Here is a 22,799-nt window from a genome sequence, read left to right on the forward strand (position 1 = left end):
ATAAAGTGGTAGTTCTTAGGTGGCTTCACCATTCATACTAAAAACAAAATACCATTGAGTCAGTTTACAGAACAATAATAGTTTCAGTATACAAAAATAAACTAAATCTCTATAATAAAGACTTTAGAAGTATTACAAAGTAGCTACAATGTGCTAGTCAATATGCCATATGTAAATTTGCCCATCCATTAAAATATTCAAAAAATAATTTAAAAAAATAGTAAGTTTTTTTATATTATTTTTTACTGATACATAATTGACAAATAAAATTGTAAGATAAAGTGTACAATGTGATGATTTGATATATGTATACACTGTGAAAGGAGTCCTTCAAGTTAATTAACACATTACTTACCTTTTTGGGGGGAAGGGGAGATGATACTAAAATTTTACTCTCTTACTCAATTTCAACTGTAAAACACGCATTGATATCTCCTATACTCACCATATTACACATTAGATCCTCAGATCTTATTTATCCTATAACTGAAAATTTGCATCCTTATAGCAACCTCTTCCTATTCCTCCACCTCCCAGTAACTACTTGTCTACTATTTTTATGAGTTTGACTTTTTTTTTTTTTTAAAGATTCCATGTACTATCAGGGATACCATGAAGAATTTGTTTCTATTTGGCTTATTTGTTTGGCATAATGATGCTCTCCAGGTTCACCTACATTGTTATAAAAGGAATGATTTCCTTCTTCATATAATAATCCAGTTGATATTTTTCACCATTTTCTTATTCCATTCATCCATTCATTGACACTTAGGATATTTCTATATTTTGGCAACTGTGAATAATACTGCAGTGAAGATGGATGAACATCCCCTTGAGATAACGGCTTTGTTATCTCATCATGGTTCTGATTTTTATTTTCCTGATTAGTGATGTAGAGCACCTTTTCATATACTTGCTGGTGATCTGTCTTTTTTTTTTTTTTTAAAGTATCTGTTCAGTTCAGGTCCTTAGCCTAATGTTAACTGGATTATTTGGGTTTCTTGTTTGTCTGTTTATTTTTTGTAGGGTCATTGAATTGTGAGTTCTTCGTACATTTTCAACATTAACAATTTATCAGACATATGATTTACAAATGTTCTCCCATTCCATAAGGGACTTCATTTTGTTGATGGTTTCCTTTGCTGTACAGCTTTTTAGTTTGATGTAGTCCCACTTGTTTATTTGTTTGTTACCTTTGCTTTCAGTGTAAAATTTAAAAAAAAAAAACACTGCCAAGACTAATGTCAAAAAGCTTACCCTCTATATGTAATACAAATTTTATCAATTCAGGGATTATCATCAAGTCTTTAATCCATTTTGAGTTGATTTTTATGAATGGTGTAAGATGGGAGTCCAGTTTCACTCCTTTTTATGTGCCTATCCAGTTTTCCCAGCACCACTGATTGAAAAAATTGTTCTTTACACATTGAGTATTCTTGGATCCCATGTCAAAAATAGTTGACCATATACGTGGGGGCTTATTTCTGGGATCTCTATTCTGTTCCACTGAGCTATGTGTCTGTTTTTATGCTAATACCATAATGCTTGATTACTACAGTGCTGTAATAGTGTTAGGAATCAGAAAGTGTGATGTCTCCAGCTCTGTTCTTTTTGTTCCAGGCTATTTTGACTATTCAGGGTCTTTCATATATTGTTCCACGTGAATTCCAGCATAGCTTTTCTGTCTATGAAAAATGCCATTGGAATTTTTATAGGGATTATACTGAATCTGTATATCACTTTGGGTAGTATGGACATTTTAACGATGTTAATTCTTCCAATCCATGAACACTGGATACTGTTCCATTCATTTGTCTTCTCCAATTTACTTCATCAATGTCTTATAGCTTTCAGTATATAGCTCTTTCCTCTATTTGGTTAAATTTATCCATTAAGAATTCTATTCCTTTTATCATCAGAAAACCACCACTCCAGGAATTACTAAAGGGGGTTCTCCAATCAGATACAAAGAACAAAAAAAAAAAACAGAGCCACAAGTAAAAGCTCCAAGAAGAACATAATAAAACCAAATTTAAACTGTGACAACAACAAAAAGACAGAGGGGGAGAAGATGGAGATTAACAGTAGCAAAGGACGATGGAGTGCAAAAGTACTCACAAAATAGTTCGCTACAATGAACAGGGTAGGGACCCTATTCATTACTCAAAGGTAACCACCATTGAAAAAACCACCACAGAAGCACATGAGATAAAAAAGATAGCAACAGAGGAAAGATGTATGGAATACAACCAAATAAAAACAAAAGATAGAAAAACGAAAGAGAAGGATCAAACAAGACACAAAACTAACAGAAAGCAAAATATAAAATGGCAATAGGGAACTCACAAGTGTCAATAATTACACTAAATGTAAACGGATTAAACTCACCAATAAAAAGGCACAGAGTAGCAGAATGGATTAAAAAAGAAAATCCAACTGTATGCTGCCTACAGGAAACTCATCTAAGTAACAAGGATAAACACAAATTCAAAGTGAAAGGCTGCAAAACAATACTCCAAGCAAATAACATCCAAAAAAAAGCAGGTGTAGCAATACTCATATCGGATAATGCTGACTACAAGACAGGAAAAGTACTCAGAGACAAAAATGGTCATTTCATAATGCCTAAGGGGACACTGAATCAAGAAGACATAACAATTCTTAATATATATGCACCAAACCAAGGAGCACCAAAATATATAAGACAGCTACTTATTGACCTTAAAACAAAAACTGACAAAAATACAATCATACTTGGAGACCTCAATACACCGCTGACGGCTCTAGATCGGTCATCCAAACAGAGAATCAACAAAGACATAGTGGCCTTAAACAAAACACTAGAGCACCTGGATATGATAGACATCTACAGGACATTTCATCCCAAAGTGACTGAGTATACATTTTTAGCCAGTGTACATGGATCATTCTCAAGAATTGACCATATGTTGGGCCACAAAAACAACATCAGCAAATTCAGAAAAATTGAAGTTGTACCAAGCATATTTTCTGATCATAAAGCCTTGAAACTAGAATTCAACTGCAAAAAAGAGGAAAAAAATCCCACAAAAATGTGGAAACTAAACAACATACTTTTAAAAAATGAATGGGTCAAAGAAGAAATAAGTGCAAAGATCAAAAGATATATACAGACTAATGAAAATGACAATACGACATATCAGAATCTATGGGATGCAGCAAAAGCAGTGATAAGAGGGAAGTTCATATCGCTTCAGGCATATATGAACAAACAAGACAGAGCCCAATGAACCACTTAACTTCCCACCTTAAGGAACTAGAAAAAGAAGAACAAAGACAACCCAAAACAAGCCGAAGAAAGGAGATAATAAAAATCAGAGCAGAAATAAATGAATTAGAGAACAGAAAAACTATAGAAAAAATTAATAGAACAAGGAGCTGGTTCTTTGAAAAGATCAACAAAATTGACAAACCCTTGGCAAGACTTACCAAGGAAAAAAGAGAAAGAACTCATATAAACAAAATCCATAATGAAAGAGGAGAAATCACCACGGACACCGTAGATATACAAAGAATTATTGTAGAATACTATGAAAAACTTTATGCCACTAAATTCAACAACCTAGAAGAAATGGATAAATTCCTAGAAAAATACAACCTTCCTAGACTGAGTCAAGAAGAAGCAGAAAGCCTAAACAGACCTATCAGTAGAGAAGAAATGGAAAAAACCATTAAAAACCTCCCCAAAAATAAAAGTCCAGGCCCTGACGGCTATACCAGCGAATTTTATCAAACATTCAAAGAAGACTTGGTTCCTATTCTACTCAAAGTCTTCCAAAAAATTGAAGAAGAAGCAATACTTCCAAACACATTTTATGAGGCCAACATAACCCTCATACCAAAACCAGGCAAGGATGGCACAAAAAAAGAAAACTACAGACCAATATCTCTAATGAATACAGATGCTAAAATACTAAACAAAATACTAGCAAATCGAATACAACAACACATTAAAAAAATAATACATCATGATCAAGTGGGATTCATCCCAGAATCTCAAGGATGGTTCAACATACGTAAAACGGTTAATGTAATACACCATATCAACAAAACAAATAACAAAAACCACATGATCTTATCAATAGACGCAGAAAAGGCTTTCGATAAAATACAACACAATTTTATGTTTAAGACTCTCAACAAAATGGGTATAGAAGGAAAATATCTCAACATGATAAAGGCCATATATGATAAACCATCAGCTAACATCATATTAAATGGCACTAAACTGAAGGCTTTCCCCCTTAAGTCAGGAACAAGACAGGGTTGTCCACTCTCTCCACTCTTATTTAATGTGGTACTAGAGGTTCTAGCCAGAGCAATCAGACAAGACAAAGAAATAAAAGGCATCCATATCGGAAAAGAAGAAGTAAAGGTATCACTTTTTGCAGATGATATGATCCTATACATCGAAAGCCCCAAAGAATCCACAAAAAGACTACTAGAAACAATAAGCCAATACAGTAAGGTCGCAGGATACAAAATTAACATACAGAAGTCAATAGCCTTTCTATATGCCAACAATGAAACAATTGAGAACGAACTCAAAAGAATAATCCCCTTCACGATTGCAACAAAAAAAATAAAATACTTAGGAATAAACATAACAAAGAATGTAAAGGACTTATATAATGAAAACTATAAACCATTGTTAAGGGAAATCGAAAAAGATATAATGAGATGGAAGAATATACCTTGTTCTTGGCTAGGAAGAATAAATATAATCAAGATGGCTATATTACCCAAAGCAATATACAAATTTAATGCAATTCCCATCAAACTTCCAATGACATTTTTTAAAGAAATAGAGCAAAAAATCATCAGATTTATATGGAACTATAAAAAACCCCGAATAGCCAAAGCAATCCTAAAGAAAAAGAATGAAGCTGGGGGCATAACAATACCTGACTTCAAACTCTATTATAGGGCCACGACAATCAAAACAGCATGGTATTGGCAGAAAAATAGACACTCAGACCAATGGAACAGAATAGAAAGTCCAGAAATAAAACCACATATATATAGTCAAATAATTTTTGATAAAGGGGCCAACAACACACAATGGAGAAAAGAAAGCCTCTTCAATAAATGGTGCTGGGAAAACTGGAAAGCCACATGCAAAAGAATGAAACTGGACTACAGTTTGTCCCCCTGTACTAAAATGAACTCAAAATGGATCAAAGATCTAAACATAAGACCTGAAACAATTAAGTACATAGAAGAAGACATAGGTACTCAACTCATGGACCTGGGTTTTAAAGAGCATTTTATGAATTTGACTCCAATGGCAAGAGAAGTGAAGGCAAAAATTAATGAATGGGACTACACCAGACTAAGAAGTTTTTGCTCAGCAAGAGAAACTGATAACAAAATAAACAGAAAGCCAACTAAATGGGAAATGATTTTTTCAAACAACAGCTCAGATAAGGGCCTAATATCCAAAATATACAAAGAACTCATAAAACTCAACAACAAACAAACAAACAATCCAATAAAAAAATGGGAAGAGGATATGAATAGACACTTCTCCCAGGAATAAATACAAATGGCCAACAGATATATGAAAAGATGCTCATCTTCTTTAGCTATTAGAGAAATGCAAATCAAAACGGCAATGAGATACCACCTCACACCTGTTCGATTAGCTGTTATTAGCAAGTCAGGTAATAGCAAATGTTGGAGAGGCTGTGGAGAAAAAGGAACCCTCATACACTGTTGGTGGGAATGTAAAGTAGTACAACCATTATGGAAGAAAGTATGGTGGTTCCTCAAAAAACTGAAAATAGAACTACCTTATGACCCAGCAATCCCTCTACTGGGTATATATCCCCAAAACTCAGAAACATTGATACGTAAAGACACATGCAGCCCCATGTTTATTGCAGCATTGTTCACAGTGGCCAGGACATGGAAACAACCAAAAAGCCCATCAATAGATGACTGGATAAAGAAGATGTGGCACATATACACTATGGAATACTACTCAGCCATAAGAAATGATGACATCGGAACATTTACAGCAAAATGGTGGGATCTTGATAACATGATACGAAGCGAAATAAGTAAATCAGAAAAAAACAGGAACTGCATTATTCCATGCGTAGGTGGGACATAATAGTGAAACTAAGAGACATTGATAAGAGTGTGGTGGTTGTGGGGGGGAGAGGGGAATGGGAGAGGGATAGGGGGTGGGGAGGGGTACAAAGAAAACAAGATAGAAGGTGACAGAGGACAATCTGACTTTGGGTGGTGGGTATGCAACATAATTGAACGACAAGATAACCTTGACTTGTTATCTTTGAATATATGTATCCTGATTTATTGATGTCACCCCATTAAAAAAATAAAATTATAAAAAAAAAAAAAGAATTCTATTCCTTTTGATAAAATTTTAAATGGGATTGTTTTCCATTCTCTTTCTCAAAGTTCACTGTTTGTGAACAAAAACACAACTAATTTTTCTGTATGATTTTGAATCCTACAAATTCACTGCCAGCATTTACTAGCTCTATTTTTTGGTGAAGTCTTAACAGTTTCTATATATAATAACATTTTCAATTTGAATCCCTTTATGTCCTTTTCTTGCATAAATGTTCTGGTTAGAATTCCCAGAATTTCAACTGTGATGCTTAAGTTTGTCATATACTTTTTTCTGCACCTATTGAGAGGATTATGTGAATTTTGTCCATTTTGTTAATGTGATCATTGTTAGATAAATAGAAGCACTTCACTCCCATTCTATAGCTAGAAATTAGTTTGACTGATGGCCAATCAATAAACCCTGTGGGAGAAATCTGTTTATCAATCACTTGAAGACAGGCCAATTAAAACAGTTACTGAGGTGTGCTGGGTTAGAAACTGAAAACTAGGAGTTAACAGAAAACCCACCTGCTGATAAACTCCCCCATTCCCCACCTTTCAGTGAAAAAGTGCCTTGTATCTGCTCAGGGCTGATGTGGTTTGATCTGTCTCAGCCCATTCGCATCTGGGCATTTTTAGTAAACTTTTACTTTTAATGCATTTTAGCCTCGTGTTCTTCATGAGTCTCCAGAGTTTCCACCTTTCAATTATCACATTGATTGATATGTGTGGACATTGAACAATCTTGCATCCCTGAAATAAATCTCGATCATGGTATATGATCCTTTCTATGTATTTGAATCCAGTTTGCTAACATTTTGTTGGGGATTTCTGCATCAATACATTAATCAGGAATAATTTTTTTTTCTTGTAGTGTTTTTTGTTAGGCTTTACTATCAGGATAATGCTGGCCTTGTAAAATGAGTTTGGTAGTTGTCCTTCCTCTTTTATGTTTTGAAAGTATTTCAAAAGTTTGATACTAGTTCCTTAAAAAATGTTTAGTTAAATCCACTTATAAAGTTATTTGGTCCATGACTTCTTTTTGCTGCGAGGTTTTTGATTATTGATCCAATCTCCTTACTAGTAATCAGTCTGTTCAGATTTTCTATTTCTTCACCGTTCAGTCTTGTTAAGTTGTGTGTTTCTAGGAGTTGATCCATTTCTTCTAGGTTGTCCAATTTGTTGGCATATAACTGTTCATAGTCATCTCTTATAATTCTTCATAATTCTTTGGTTATTAATTGTAATGTGGATTTTTAAATTCTCTTGCAGGTATAATTCCCCAACTATATTTTAAAGTAACATTAATAAAGGCTGGAATTGTTTCTCCTTATAAATGGTAATTCTTGTAGAAAGAGGCTGTGCCTATTGCAAAGTCATGAACACTTCCTCCTAAAAGAGTTTTATAATTTCATTCACAGTATTACATTTAGCCTGACCAGGTGGTGGTGCAGTGGATAAGAGCGTCATTCTGGGATGCAGAGGACCCAGGTTCAAGACCCTGAAATCACCAGCTTGAACGCGGGCTCATCTGGTTTGACCAAGGCTCACGAGCTTGAGCCCAAGGTCCCTAGCTTGAGCAAGGGGTCACTCAGTCTTCTGTAGCCCCCCAGTCAAGGCACATAGAGAAAGCAATCAATGAACAACTAAGGTGCCACAACGAAGAATTGAAGCTTCCCATCTCTCTCCCTTCCTGTATGTCCTTATCTGTCCCTCTCTCTGTCTCTTGTCACACACACAAAAAATTATTACATTTAATTTGTATTGTATGGTGAAGAAAAGTTCCAATTAATTATTTTGCATGTTTAGCTGTCCCAGCACTATTTGTTGAAAAATCCACATTTCCCCCACTGAATTCAGTAAGCACCCTTGACCAAAATGCAAGGGTTAAGCTAACAATAAATATAAGAGCTTATTTCTGTATACACACACACACAAACACACACATACACACACACATACATAGTGTGTCCAAAAAGTCATGGTGCACTTTTGACTGGTCACAGGAAAGCAACAAAAGACGATAGGGGCTCTGGCCGGTTGGCTCAGTGGTAGAGCATCAGCCTGGCGTGCAGGAGTCCCGGGTTCGATTCCCGGCCAGGGCACACAGAAGCGCCCATCTGCTTCTCCACCCCTCCTCTTCTCTTTCCTCTCTGTCTCTCTCTTCCCCTCCCGCAGCCGAGGCTCCACTGGAGCAAAGTTGGCCCAGGCACTGAGGATGGCTCTATGGCCTCTGCCTCAGGCACTAGAATGGCTCTGGTCGCAACAGAGCAACGCCCCAGATGGGCAGAGCATCGCCCCCTGGTGGGCATGCCGGGTGGATCCCGGTTGGGCGCATGAGGGTGTCTGTCTGACTGCCTCCCCATTTCCAACTTCAGAAAAATACAAAAAAAAAAAAAAAAGATAAGAAATGTGAAATCTGCACCAAATAAAAGGAAAACTCTTCCCAGTGTCATACCTATTCAGTGCAGTTCGATGTGGGCTCATGCACAGATTTTTTAGGGCTCCTTAGGTAGCTATCCTGTATAGCCTCTACAGACTCATCACTGACTGATGGCCTACCAGAATGGGGTTTCTCCACCAAACTGCCGGTTTCCTTCAACTGCTTATCCCACCAAGTAATGTTATTCCTATGTGGTGGCGCTTCGTTATAAACGCGCCAATATTCACGTTGCACTTTGGTCACGGATTCGAATTTAGCGAGCCACATAACACACTGAACTTTCCTCTGTACCATCTCGACTGGCATGGCCATGGGCTGTATATACGGTGTTACATCATCATCTGTGCATGTGCTCATGCTGCCACATCATCCTACAGAAATTGGGTTTTCCTTTATTTGGTGATTTCTATAGTCTTTTGTTGCTTTCCTGTGACAAGTCAAAAGCGCACCATGACTTTACAGACACATTGTGTGTGTGTGTGTGTGCATGTATGTATATTTATCATGCTAGCACCACACTAGCACTGTATTAATTTTTAAAATAAGAATGTGTGTGTTTCCAACTTTGTTCTTCACTTTCAAGACTGCTTTGGCTCTTTTGGGTTCCTACAATTTCATATGAATTTTAAGACTACCTTACCCATTTATACAAAAAAAGAAAACAAATATCTCAACAAGAATTATGTTGAATCTGCAGATCAATTTGGGGAGTACTGCCACCTTAACAAGACTAAGTCTGCCAACCAATGAACATGAGATGTTTTTCTAGGTCTCCTTTTATTTCTTTAAACAATATTTTATAATCCGCAATGAACAAGTTTTGACCTTTTATTTTTAAGTATTGTGTCTTTTATGGTACCATAAATAAAATTTAATTTCATTTTCAGACGAGTTGCTAGACAATTGATTTTTTTTTTCTTTTCTTTACAGGGACAGAGAAAGAGTCAGACAGGGATAGACAGACAGAAATGGAGAGAGATGAGAAGCACCAATCATCAGTTTTTCGTTGCGACACCTTAGTTGTTCATTGATTGCATTCTCATATGTGCCTTGACCATAGGCCTTCAGCAGACTGAGTAACCCCTTACTCGAGCCAGCGACCTTGGGTCCAAGCTGGTGAGCTTTTTGCTCAAGCCAGATGAGCCAGCACTGGCGACCTTGGGGTCTCGAACCTGAGTCCTTCCGCATCCCAGTCCGACGTTCTATCCACTGCGCCACCGCCTGGTCAGGCTAGACAATTGATTTTTAGATACTGATCTTGTATTGTGCAATTTTACTGAAGTTGTTTATCAGTTACAACAGATTTTTAGTGGAATCCTTAGAACTGTCTATATACAACATTATAAGATATATGTGTGTGTGTGTGTATAATAGACATAGTTTTACTTCTATTTTTCCAATCTGTATGCCTACAGTTTCTTTTTTTTGAGTAAATGCCCTTTATTAGAACTTCAAGTGCAATGTTAACGACCAGCATCAAGAGTGGGTGATTTTCTTTTTCTTGATTTAAGGAGAAAAATATTTAGTCTTTCACAATTCAGTATGATCTTTTTTTTTTGATTAATTTTAATGGGGTGACATTGGTAAATCAAGGTACATATGTTCAGAGAAAACATCTCTAGATTATTTTGACATTTGATTATGCTGCATAATTCAGTATGATCTTAACTGTGGGTTTTCACAGATGCCTTTTATTAGGTCAAGGAAGGTCTTTTCAATTCCTAGTCTGTTGAATGTTTTTATAATGAAATGCTATTATATTTTATGAAATGCTTTTTTTTTATCCATTAATACTGATATATTACATAAATTGATTTTCAGATGTTAAACCAACCTTGCATTCCAGAGATAAACCCAGTAAGAATTCCTTTTGTATACCTGGATTCAGTTTATTAGTTTTTTTTTTCTTGAGAATATCTAGATCTACAGTCCTAAGAGATATTTTCTTAACATAGTAGAAATGAATTTACTGACGTGGAGTCTCTGATTCAGTAGGACAAGATGAGTTCCAAGATTTTAATTTCTAAGAAGTTAAATAGTAATTTTGATGTTGCTCATTTAGGGAACAAATTGAAGATGACTGTGCTAATAATCTGTTGTTTTTGATTTTTCTAAAATGAACAGTTTTGTTCTACAACTTTAGAAACACAAACATAAAATAAAGGGTGGATTCAAAATTAGGCCAAAACAAGTAGAAGCACTGCACATGCAACAAGCAATCAGGGAAGGACAAAGTTTGCATTACTAGCACTAGCAATTATTTTTTTCTTTTTGGTTTTATAGTGGTATAATTGATATGTCAAGTCTACCGGAAAGTTCTGTCCATTTCTATCACAACAAGTTTGGACACATAAGCACATATTTATTTGGTACATGTGTGCCTCTCTATTTTTATCACTTAATGTACACATACTGACGTAGCAAATTAACTAAAACAAAGTTGATTCATGTTAGTCTTATGTGTGAAGCGATAGTGTACCCATGGCTACTGATAAAGTTCACTTACGCCACTGTATTTTTACGAATTTCAATAAGGAAGAAATGCTACAGAAGCATGCAAAAATTTATTGAAAGTGTTTGGTGAAGGTACAGTTTCTGATAGGACATGCAGAAGATGGTATGAAAAATTCTAAACAGGTGATTTTGACCTTTCTGATAAGCCACGTTCTGGGCGACCATCTTTGATCGATGACGATGTTGTTAAGACCATGTTGGAGCAAGATCCTTTTCTGACAACATCGGAGATTGCAGAAAGGCTTAATTCAGCTCAGCAAACCATTTCGGATCATATTCGGAAGATAGGATTGGTGTGGAAATATTCAAGATGGGTGCCACATGAATTAAGTCAGAAGAATTTGGATGATCGAGTCGTCATATGCACATCTCTGCTTGCTCGGAACAAAATTGAGCCCCTCTTGAACCGGATGATAAATGGGGATGAAAAGTGGATTACCTACGAAAACATCGTAAGGAAAAGGGCATATTGTGAACCCAGAAAACCTAGCCCTTCCACCTCTAAAGCAAATTTGACTCTGAATAAGAGAATGTTGTGTATATGGTGAGACATTCAAGGACCAATACATTATGAGCTTTTAAAACCGAACGGAAAGCTCAATTCGAAGTATTGTCAGCAACTGGATAAATTAAAGACAGCAGTCCAAGAAAAGAGGCCGGCGATGTTCAATAGGAAGAACATCATACTGCATCATGATAATGCCAGGCCACATGCTGCTTTGGGGACTCGTCAAAAAATTGCAGAACTAGGTTGGGAAATTCTGTTGCATCCACCATATTCCCCGGACTTAGCACCCTCTATCACTTGTTTTTGTCCTTACAAAATTTTTTGAAGGGCAAAAAATTCAAAAATGAAGAAGATATCAAACAAGCACTGGTTTAATTTTTCGCATCAAAAGATAAAACATTTTTCAAAAATGGGATATACAAATTGCCCTCACGCTGGCAAGAAATCATTAATAATAATGGCAATTATATTATTTAATAAAGTTTATTGACGGTAAGAAAAATTTGTATTTTGTTTTATTCCAAAAACGGACAGAACTTTCCGGTAGACCATATATAAAATACTTCATATATTTAATATCCACATCTTGATGAGTTTGGACATACAAATACACTCACTCATTAATACCACCACAACCAAGAACCTAAACATATCCATAAAATGTTTAAAAATTTCCTGTGCTCTAGAGAGATTTATTTTATTTTTCTTTCCTGGAGATGTATTTGTTTGATTTTGATATAAGCATAACACTGAACTCAAAGAATGAGTTGGGAAGATTTGTCTCCTCTTCAACTTTTTTAAAGACTGAGGAATTGGCATTAATTATTTAAATGTTTGACAGTTTTATCATTCATTTGTTAAAAACATTAACCACCAATCTTATGCTGTGCTCAGGTTTTAAATTTTGATGTAATAACATTTAGTAGTATTTTCTTTGTACTTCCCTACTGCACATTCAGTGTATTCTCCTGTTTTAAGAATTTCTATATGTTAAGGTAACTTTTAGCCTTTAATATGTCTGCAATATTTTTTGGTATATAATGTAAAAGATGGGTTACCCTCCACCAATGGGTAACCAATTATTCCTGTGTGCCATTTCTTTTTCAAAGCTGATTAAAAATGACATAAATTTCCAAATACCCTTGGGTTTATTTCAAGACTACCAATTCTAGTAATCTATATGTCTGTGACTTTACCAACAATATGCTGAATTAATTACTTGCCATATTGCTTAAGACTAGCAGAATAAATTCCACTATTATAACATTTTTGTAAATGTTATCAACAGTATTTACATGTTTATTTTTCCATATGAATTTTAGCATCCAATTGGAAATTTTACCTAACTTATCCTGTTAAAATTCGAATTGGGTAAAATTAAATAACAACAAATCTAAAGGGGAAATGGCATCTTTATAATATTATATTTCTACCCATCTCTAAGCTTTAGCCCTTTTAATATCTTTCATAAAATTTTATCATTTTCTCCGTAAGGGTCTTGTACATTTTTGCTAAATTCATTAATAACAAATCATTTCCCTACACATTTATCAGAATTTTTTATATATACTCTAATCAGCTTTTGCTAGTAAATATATAAACTTTTTTTTTGTACATATATTGATGACCTGTACTCTAATGTGGCTTTTGTTTGTTTTTGTTTTTAGCAAGAGAGACAGAGACAGAGAGAGGGACAGATAGGGGCAGACAGACAGGAAGGGAGAGAGATAAGAAACATCAATTCTTCATTGCAGCACCTTAGTTGTTCATTGACTGCTTTCTCATATGTGCCTTGACGGGGGAAGGGGGGGTACAGCAGAATAAGTGACCCCTTGGCTCAAGCCAGCAACCTTGGGCTTAAAGCCAGCATCCTTTGGGCTCAAGTCAGTGACCATGAGGTCATGTTTATGATCCCATGCTCAAGCCGGTGACATTGGGGTTTCAAACCTGAGTCCTCTGTGTCCCGCCCAGTCTGAGGCTCTATCCACTGCACCACCACCTGGTCAGGCTCTAATGTAGTTTTATTAGTTCTAATAGTTTGCTAGGTCTTAGTGGTTTGAAAAGAATATTACCTTGAAATGATGACAGTTCAGATTTTACTTGCCAGATTTTATTATTTATTGTCTTGCTGAATAGTGATGTGATAGTTGGCATTCTTCCTAAATTATGAAAACTGCTTCTGGATAGAACATCAACCTGGGATGCCGAGGACTCAAGTTTGAAACGCCAAGTTTGCCAGCTTGAGTGTGGGATCATAAACATGATCCCATGGTTGCTGGCTTGAGGAAGGAGATTTATTTCCAGATTTATAAACTATTTTTGAGACTAACTTTTAAAAAAATACTTCCGTTTTTGTTTTTTTAATTTTTCCATTACCATTTACATTCAGTATTATTTTACATTAGTTTCAGGTATACAACTTGGGTTAGACAATTATATAATTTACAGTGTGAGACCCCAATAAAGTGTAGTATCAACTTGGCACTATATATAATTATTATAATATTCTTGATTATATTCCCTATTGGCCATATATTCCTTGACTATTTTGTACCTACTAATTTGTAATTCTTAATCCCTTTACCATTTTCACCCAGCCCCACAAAATCCTCTTCCATATAGCAACCATCAGTTTGTTTTCTGTATCTATGACAGTTTGTTTTGCTGTTAATTTATTCTGTTCTTTAGATTCCACATGTATTTATTCTGTTCTTTAGATTGCACATGTAAATAAATGCTACAGTGAACATAGGGGTGGATATATCTTTTGAAATGAGTGTTTCTGATTTCTTCAGATAAATATCCAGAAGTAAAATTGATAGGCCATACGGTACTTCTATTTTTAATTTTTTGAGGAAACTGCATATTGTTTTCCACAACGATTGTACCAATTTGCATTCCAACTAACAATGCACGAGGGTTCCCTTTTCACCACATTCTCACCAACACTTGTTTTTCTGATGATAGCCATTCTGAAACGTGTGAGCTGACTTAACACCTCCAAGAAACAAACCAAATAAAAAATGGGCAGAGGACCTGAGTGAACATTTCTCCAAAGAGGATGTACATATGGCCAACAGACATTTGAAAAAATGCTCATCAGAAAAATGCAAACATTGTTACTATCTTTTAATATTATTGCTTATGTTTGGTGGCTTGAATTATATCAATATTTAGAACTTTGAGACTTTTTGTTGATTTTGATATGTAGTTAATTTTCTTAGCTGTTTTTCTATTACCTTATTTTTTACTTAATATTCTGTTTTTCAACTTCTTACTTTTTACTTGTTTCCTGAGAGGAAGAAGTATCCTACCCTAACAGTGCTCTAAAAAGTTCTTCATTTATGATTCAGTAACATTTTAAAGCATCTAGACATTAACAATTATTTGCTTGTGGTGAAGTGTGTCCTCTCTCTATAAAATTTCCTATTTTACTTTTAAAATCTTTAGCTTTACATGGCTTATATATATTTTATTTGCCTTATATATACCTTTCTCAATCACATTACACTAAATGTTTATATAACTTTTAGAAACTTTTCTTGTACATAGAATGCAATTGGGATGCTTCCCTTTTCTGACAGGTTTCATAGATAAGTCTGTTTACTTTTTCAATACTGTATTTCCTCATATATAAGATATATATTTTTTTGAAAAATTTGGGGTCTAAAAACTGTGTGCGTTTTTTTTTTTTTTTTAATTTTTCCGGAGCCAGAAACAGGGAGGCAGTCAGACAGACTCCCGCATGCGCCCGACCGGGATCCACCTGGCACGCCCACAGGGGGCAATGCTCAGCCCATCTGGGGCATCGCTCTACCACGACCAGAGCCATTCTAGTGCCTGAGGCAGAGGCCACAGAGCCATCCTCAGCGCCCAGGCCAACCTCGCTCCAATGGAGCCTTGGCTGCGGGAGGGAAAGAGAGAGACAGAGAGGAAGGAGAGGGGGAGGGGTGGAGAAGCAGATGGGCGCTTCTCCTGTGTGCCCTGGCCGGGAATCAAACCCGGGACTCCTGCATGCCAGGCCAACACTCTACCACTGAGCAAACCGGCCAGGGCCACTGTGTGCATTTTATACAGTGGTTGTCAAGTCCTTTAACAAGTGTGGCATTTCAAATGCCACAGATGGAACAGAGGATGAGGCAATATATGAAGACAGTGATTTGTTATCAGACACAGATGAGGACAAGGTAATGGATGGGGGAATTTTGACAGTGATAAGAAGTTGTATAAATTTTATGATGAATAAAACTTGAGTTTAATAACTTTATATAATTTTTCTTCTTCAAATTTTGGGCCCCAAAATTAAGGTGCGTCTTATACAGGGGGAAATATGGTAGTACATTTGGACTTATTTCTGTCATTTATGTTTTCTAATGCCATGGTATCTTTTATGTTTATGTTTTCTTTGCATTTTTAAATTACATGTATTTGTTCTATTTTTCACTTATATTCTTAAGTAATATACCTTTCTAGGTCTCAAGTTAGTCAGTTTCTACTCCCTTTTTTGGAAATGAACAGAAACCTACACACATTTTTACTTTTCAAAACATCTCTGGCTCTGGCTAGTTGGCTCAATGGTAAGAGCATTGGCCTGGCATGTGGATGTCCCAGGTTCGATTCCTGGTCTGGGCACACAGGAGAAGTGCCCATCTGCTTCTCCACCTTTCCCCCTCTCACTTCTCTGTCTTACCCTCTTGCAGCCATGGCTCGACTGGAACAAGTTGGGCCTGGGTGCTGATGATGACTCCATGGCCTCCACCTCACTGCTAAGAAGAGCTTGGTTGCTGAACAATGGAGCAATGCCCCAGATGGGCAGAGAGCATCACCCCCTAGTAGGCTTACCAGGTGGATTCCAGTTGGGGTGCATGCAGGAGTCTCTCTGCCTCCCCTCCTTACACTGAATAAAAAAAAAGTCTCTTCCTTCCCCTAGCCAATAACACTCTCACCAAAATGAATATATCCATTAGCATACCAACGTCTTCTCCTAGGTTATGAACTTTAAAGTTTAAACACTCCCTATAAATAAGAATAGCTTAATACTACTATAGTGATACTTATCTTGGCAGCCCATGAAAACATGCGGGAGTGATTCATAGCACGAACAACAGTAATATTAAAATACCTGTCATATTTATAGACTGAAGAATTAAAATGGCACAACTTTTAGATATATGGGCTATGGACAACCAATAGGACTTAATAAACTATATTTCCTATCTTAGGAACTTTTAACTTAAGAAGTACACTAGTGGTTTAAAAGCCTATTAAGATAGGTGAAGAAAAATATACATACTGTACAGACATCATGCTTGTCTCCATTGCTGAGTCCACTCTTCCTTTATCTTGAGTTTCTATGGCTGACCTTTCTGTTTCACCTGGGAGTTCAGGTGCACAAGCTCCATACAGTTCTGGGGCTGTAGCTACAAACGGTGAAGGAACAAAACTGCTCCCACGCAACTTACTAACTTCTTCCTCAAGTTTTTTCTTTTCTTCAAGCAAGCGAGCTCGATCTTCAGATAGAGACTCTATCAAATCTGAAAAGTACCCCAAGTTGAAATAAGCATCACAAAATATCTCAAATGATTTTTAATTTTAATAATTAAAAATATTATATTACAAAATATTACTAACCTTTATCTCTCTCTTGCTGTTGCATTGTACTTTTCAACTTATCACTAAGATCATTAATTATGTTTTCTTTTCTCATTTTCTCTCTTGTTAAAACAGTATTAAAATTGGTCTGGAACACAGAATGATAAGTACATAAACTATGTGTATGCACATAGTAGCTAGGACTAAAAAAATTAACTTGCAAATATTTTTACACAGTACATTTATATGTAAAGAAAAAAAAAGTAAAATTTATAAGTGATGCCTATTTTTAAATAAAAATGTATACTGTGGTAAATATAATGTGATTTTGTTTTCCTGGTTCCATATTAAGGTATTATTGTCCACACATTTATTGTCAGAAAAAAAGAAAAATTTTGGGGAAATAAAATTACTAACAAATTAACAAATGCTATTACATTCTTTACCTATTCATTTATTTTTTTATTTTTTATATTGATTTTCAGAGGATGGGGTGAGGAGGAGGGTGAAATACAGTTGATTCAATTTAGTTGTTCATTGCTTTCTTGCTGCTTGTTGTATGTGCCTTTACCAGTCAACCCCAGGGTTTCAAACTGATGACCTCAGCATTCTAGGCGGATGCTGAGCCATCATAAGCCAGGCATACTTTACCTATTCTTTTAGTAATCTACCTGCCTCTGGAATCTTCCTGTCTTTAGCTAAATCCTGACTGTTAGAGTAACATTTCAGAATGACTATCCCATCTCCACCTCTTATCTAGATATTTCAGTGGCCACTGCACCTATGCTTTATAATGGCTAGTCCTGTTACTCAACTTTTAGAAAAACTTTCTTACTGTAATACTCATATATCCAACTACTTGCACAGATCTAACTGTACTGTTTGTTTTACAAAGATGACTAAACTGTCAAAAATTTCATTTATAAGATCTCTATGAAGATCTTGAAATTTTGTGTGTGTGTGTGTGTGTGTGTGTGTGTGTGATAGAGACAGAGAGAGGGACAGATAGGGACAGACAGAAAGAGAGATGAGAAGCATCAATTCCCCATTGCTGCACCTTAGTTGTTCATTGATTGCTTTATCGCATTTGCCTTGACTGAGAAGGGGGCTACAGCAGACTGAGTGACTCCTTGCTCAAGCCAGCGACCTTGGGTTCAAGCTGGTGAGCTGTGCTCAAACCAGATGAGCGCACACTCAAGCCAGCGACCTCGGGGTTCTGAACCTTGCTCCTCTGCATCCCAGTCTGACACTCTATACTAGGCATGGCCAACATGTGGCCCGCGATTAAATTTTTAATATTCTCCGCTACTTTAAAATCTCAGCTACTCAAAAGCGGAAGTGTCTTTGATTATTGGAAATCTAGATATTAAAGAAGATAGTGATATGTGGAAAAGAATTCCATGTGTGACTAATCTAGGGTTAACTTCCAATAACTGGTCGAATGAATTCACAATACTTTTTTATTTTTTAAAACAATTCCTTATAAAGATTTACAACTTTTGTACTCGTCTGTACTCGATATGAACTGTTTGACGTTTAGCGGCGATGTGAAACCCACATTCTTTTAGGCGGAGTTTGCCAGTGCGCACCCGAGGTCAAACAATTTATTTTTGTGGCCAAGTGTGCTGACTCAAGTGGCATTGTAGCATAGACAATAGCTGCAGTTGATAACTGAAAATGTGTCCAGGCTGTTTGTAAAACAAAATAATTGTTTTATTGCTGATATAACCTTCAAGCTCATTCTATTAATTAAATATTGTTTCAAGTGACTGCAAGTTTGGATATTTATACAGTATGTAATTATATTTTTATTAAAATATATTTTTATTAAAATATTACGTATTAAAATTTTTTTCACTCACATTGATTCATAAACAAATGACATAATAAAATTTTGTTTACTTAAACGATTATTTTTGGATTTAACATTTTTTAATTTTAATATTTCATCCAGCCCATGAAAAAGTTTTCTTTCTAATCTGGCCCAGGGCAAAAACTGTTGGCCACTCCTGTTCTATACACTGTGCCACGGCCTGGTCAGGCTGAAGATCTTAAAACTTAAGAACAATAGATGAATGATGAAATGATCTAAATCGAATCTTCATCTGCCCAGCATTTCTATTTCTAAAATGAAAGATTCTATGATCTTTTCATCAATGAATTACACCAATAATATTAGAAAAGGGAGATTTAATAAGAACATGCCATTTTTAGATCAAAACTAGTGAATTCACTAAACACTGAGTTATGTATCATTTTTAGTCACAAAGCATATACAGGAAGATCCCTCAAAAGAACATTTATATTTCTTTGTATACAGCCATTTTTACATGTATAATTAAAGTATAGAAGATTAATAAACATTTCTAATAATATTTTAGTGTTTTTGTTTACTTTTATGTTCTTTGCTGTTTCTGTAATACGAGAGTTTTATAAAAGTTAACATAATTTGTAATACACATATTAGAAACAAGGGCAGGTTAAGATAGTAACTGACTAGGTTCAAGTCACCCATATAAAACTAGTTACAAATCAAATTACTACCACTTAACATCCCAACCTATTTGAAACTGGAGGAGACATTAGAAGTCACCTCTCCTAATGTGATCAAATACTAAAAGAGGCCTTAAAATGAAAAGATCCAAATTTAAATTAGACAATTGCCAATTTTATATATTTGGTTTGTCAGTTAGTTAATTCATCCTTAGCTTAATTGTTAAAACTGAAATTGCACACGTGCTTACAAAGGAGCATAAAGAAAGAAGTGCGAAAGATCTATTTTATATAGAATGAGTCATGCAGAACAATGTACAAAGTCAAATATTTTAAAAACTGAAACATTATTAACGACCTCTTATCATCAACAATTCTTACTTAAAACTGCTAACTACTCCTATTTCCTGAATAATTTTCTTGGCTTCATGAAGCCGCTCTCTTCTTTTTTCTAGTTAATCTCTCTCAATCCCCTATTTCAGAAATTTCTTTTTCCCCTCAGTCCTTAACAAGTTCCTAATGGTTTTGGATGATATTTTCTTTCTAGTCTGATTGACATTATTTAAACTCTTTTAAAAAGCTTATTTAAAATTACTGTTTCAGGAAAAGAAAAATAACTTGTAACATTAAATGTGTACATCAAATGTAAGATGTGCCTTAGTTTCAAAACTGTATTTCGCAGGATAAAAAACGATACATCAATATTATCCTTGGCTTGAATTACAACAGCAGACAACCAACTGCTCCTGCACATGCTTATGTCTTGCAATCCTCTACTCTTTCTTTATATCTAAGGGGACAATTTTGATTAAGTATAAACCAGCTGTGTCATTCCTCTAAGTATCTTAGAAATGAAGCAAGTACAAGCTCCCTAAAAAGACACACACTATAGTCCTTAACAGTCTGGCCCCTCCTTACCTCACAAGCTTTACCATTCACCACTGAGCAATATTAATAACTGAACCATCAATGTTTAACAATATTTGACTGTGATCTACCAATAGCCTATTATAAACAATAACTATAAAAAGTACAAAAATTTTGTACTGATCAGCACATAACTTAGAATAAAATTTTAGAGCTTATCATCTAAGTATAGCATAAACACTTTCATTTTGCAAGATAACAAATCTGAGTTTTAAAGAGATTAAAAGATGTATGTAAAATCACACTGGTAGTTAAGAAACTAGAAACATAATTCACATCTCCTAGTTTCTAATCTAAGACTATTTCAGTCTGAATCTAAGGCTGTTTCATTAAGATCATTAAAAAGAAATTGTTTTTATCATGAAGAAGATATTTAATAATATTAACAGGGTCAATGTAGGAAAATCACATCTAAGATATAATCAGCTGCACAAAGAAATTATATTTCTTAATTTCTGTTTACTTTCTTCAGCCTCAAATAATGAAATGGGGACAGGAGAACATACCTGCTGTTCAGCAATCAAAGATGTTCGAACATTTTGCATTTCTTCATTCTTCCTTTTCTCTTGTTCTTCAAGTTGTTCTAAAAACTTAGCCTTTTCTTCCTGAAGCTTTTCTTGAAGTTCAGCAACCAGGCTTGAAGAATCTTCTCTGGTAGATTCAATGGCAGAACTTGAAAGTTAAATATAGTATTAATTTTTTTTTCAAAATTGCAGATGTAATACCAAGTATACCAAATATAATAACTACTTGACATCAAAAAGGCTATAGATTTGCCTTAAACCCAACAGTTATTAATTGCTGTTAAAGACATATGAACCCTCTCTTTTCACCTATGAAGGAAAGGGAAACAAGTACAAGGTTAAAGTTTAATACATTATATATGATATATTCTGACACCAACATGGTTGAATTATTATATCTGCTTCTACCAAAAAATAGTAATGTTTTCAATATGAAACAGTATGAAAACAATACACTTTTCAAGAGCTAAGCTTCAAATTTCAATTATACTATTCCTACAACTGCAATATATACGACAACTGACACATGCCTCAAGGTTACATGTTGAAAATTTTTTAATTTTAATTTGTTAATTTTGTTAACTAATGAATAAATAAAACATAACACAAAACTATAGCTAAATTTAAATGTTCATACACAGCAAATTTACATATTCCTGAATTCATATTCATTTCTCTAAAACGTGCTAACCCTAGAAAAAAGGACAAGGCAAGGAAAAAAGCAGACACAAGTTAATCGTTATTTTAAGTTCTGGTATAGAAGTTAATCTTATCTAGTTTCAACCACGTTATCCTTTACATCAAAAACAGTTGCCCAAGCAGATAATTAAATCCATCAAAAGTATTGGAAAATGTTGCACCACAAAAAAGAGGTTACCCCACATAGTAAATATTCCCGAATTATTTGGGAACTAAATCAACTGATTGTTTTAAATGTACACTTATTCAAATTTAAAGACACTTTATCAGTAAACTTACCCTGATCAAAAAAACAAACAAAACAAAACAAAAAAAAAAAACAGGAGAAAATTACGTATTCCCACCTCTGCACATACCTTAACAAGACCTGAAAATTAGAACCCAGAAAAGCTGATACATTGTTACCAGTTTGAAACTTTCACACTATTGTATACAGAACTCTAACTGATAGTTCCCCTACCATTAATAAACTATGTGTGTAGCAGAAGTTCTATTATACCCCATATCTAGAAAATCTGCATTAAATAAAAACTAGACTGGATCGATGCTTGAACTCTTTCCTATCATTGACTATATTAGACTTGGGCCTACTAAAGAATTATTATTTGCCATGGGTTTTTAAAACCATTTGAGATTAAAATTATTTAAATGTTCCTATTTTCACTCAGATCCAGATCAACTATGTACTTCTTGGAAACAT

The 22,799-nt window shown here is 35.0% G+C and overlaps 1 protein-coding gene across 4 annotated transcripts in view; it reads right to left on the reverse strand.

Annotated features, from left to right (window-relative positions):
• RB1CC1 (RB1 inducible coiled-coil 1) overlaps positions 1-22,799 on the reverse strand; it is a 118,029-nt gene that overhangs the window by 15,293 nt on the left and 79,937 nt on the right. For 3 of the 4 annotated variants that reach the window (XM_066266121.1, XM_066266118.1, XM_066266119.1), the window contains 3 exons: positions 21,383-21,548; positions 17,496-17,604; positions 17,158-17,398 (listed from right to left, as the gene is read on the reverse strand). In XM_066266121.1, coding sequence (XP_066122218.1) covers positions 17,158-17,398; positions 17,496-17,604; positions 21,383-21,548 — 516 coding nt within the window. Of the gene's footprint in view, positions 1-11,395; positions 11,796-17,157; positions 17,399-17,495; positions 17,605-21,382; positions 21,549-22,799 lie in introns of those variants that run through there. The other variant, XM_066266122.1, reaches the window with a different exon arrangement.

The sequence above is a fragment of the Saccopteryx bilineata genome, chromosome 3 (genome assembly GCF_036850765.1).
Source record: "Saccopteryx bilineata isolate mSacBil1 chromosome 3, mSacBil1_pri_phased_curated, whole genome shotgun sequence".
NCBI lineage: Eukaryota > Metazoa > Chordata > Mammalia > Chiroptera > Emballonuridae > Saccopteryx > Saccopteryx bilineata.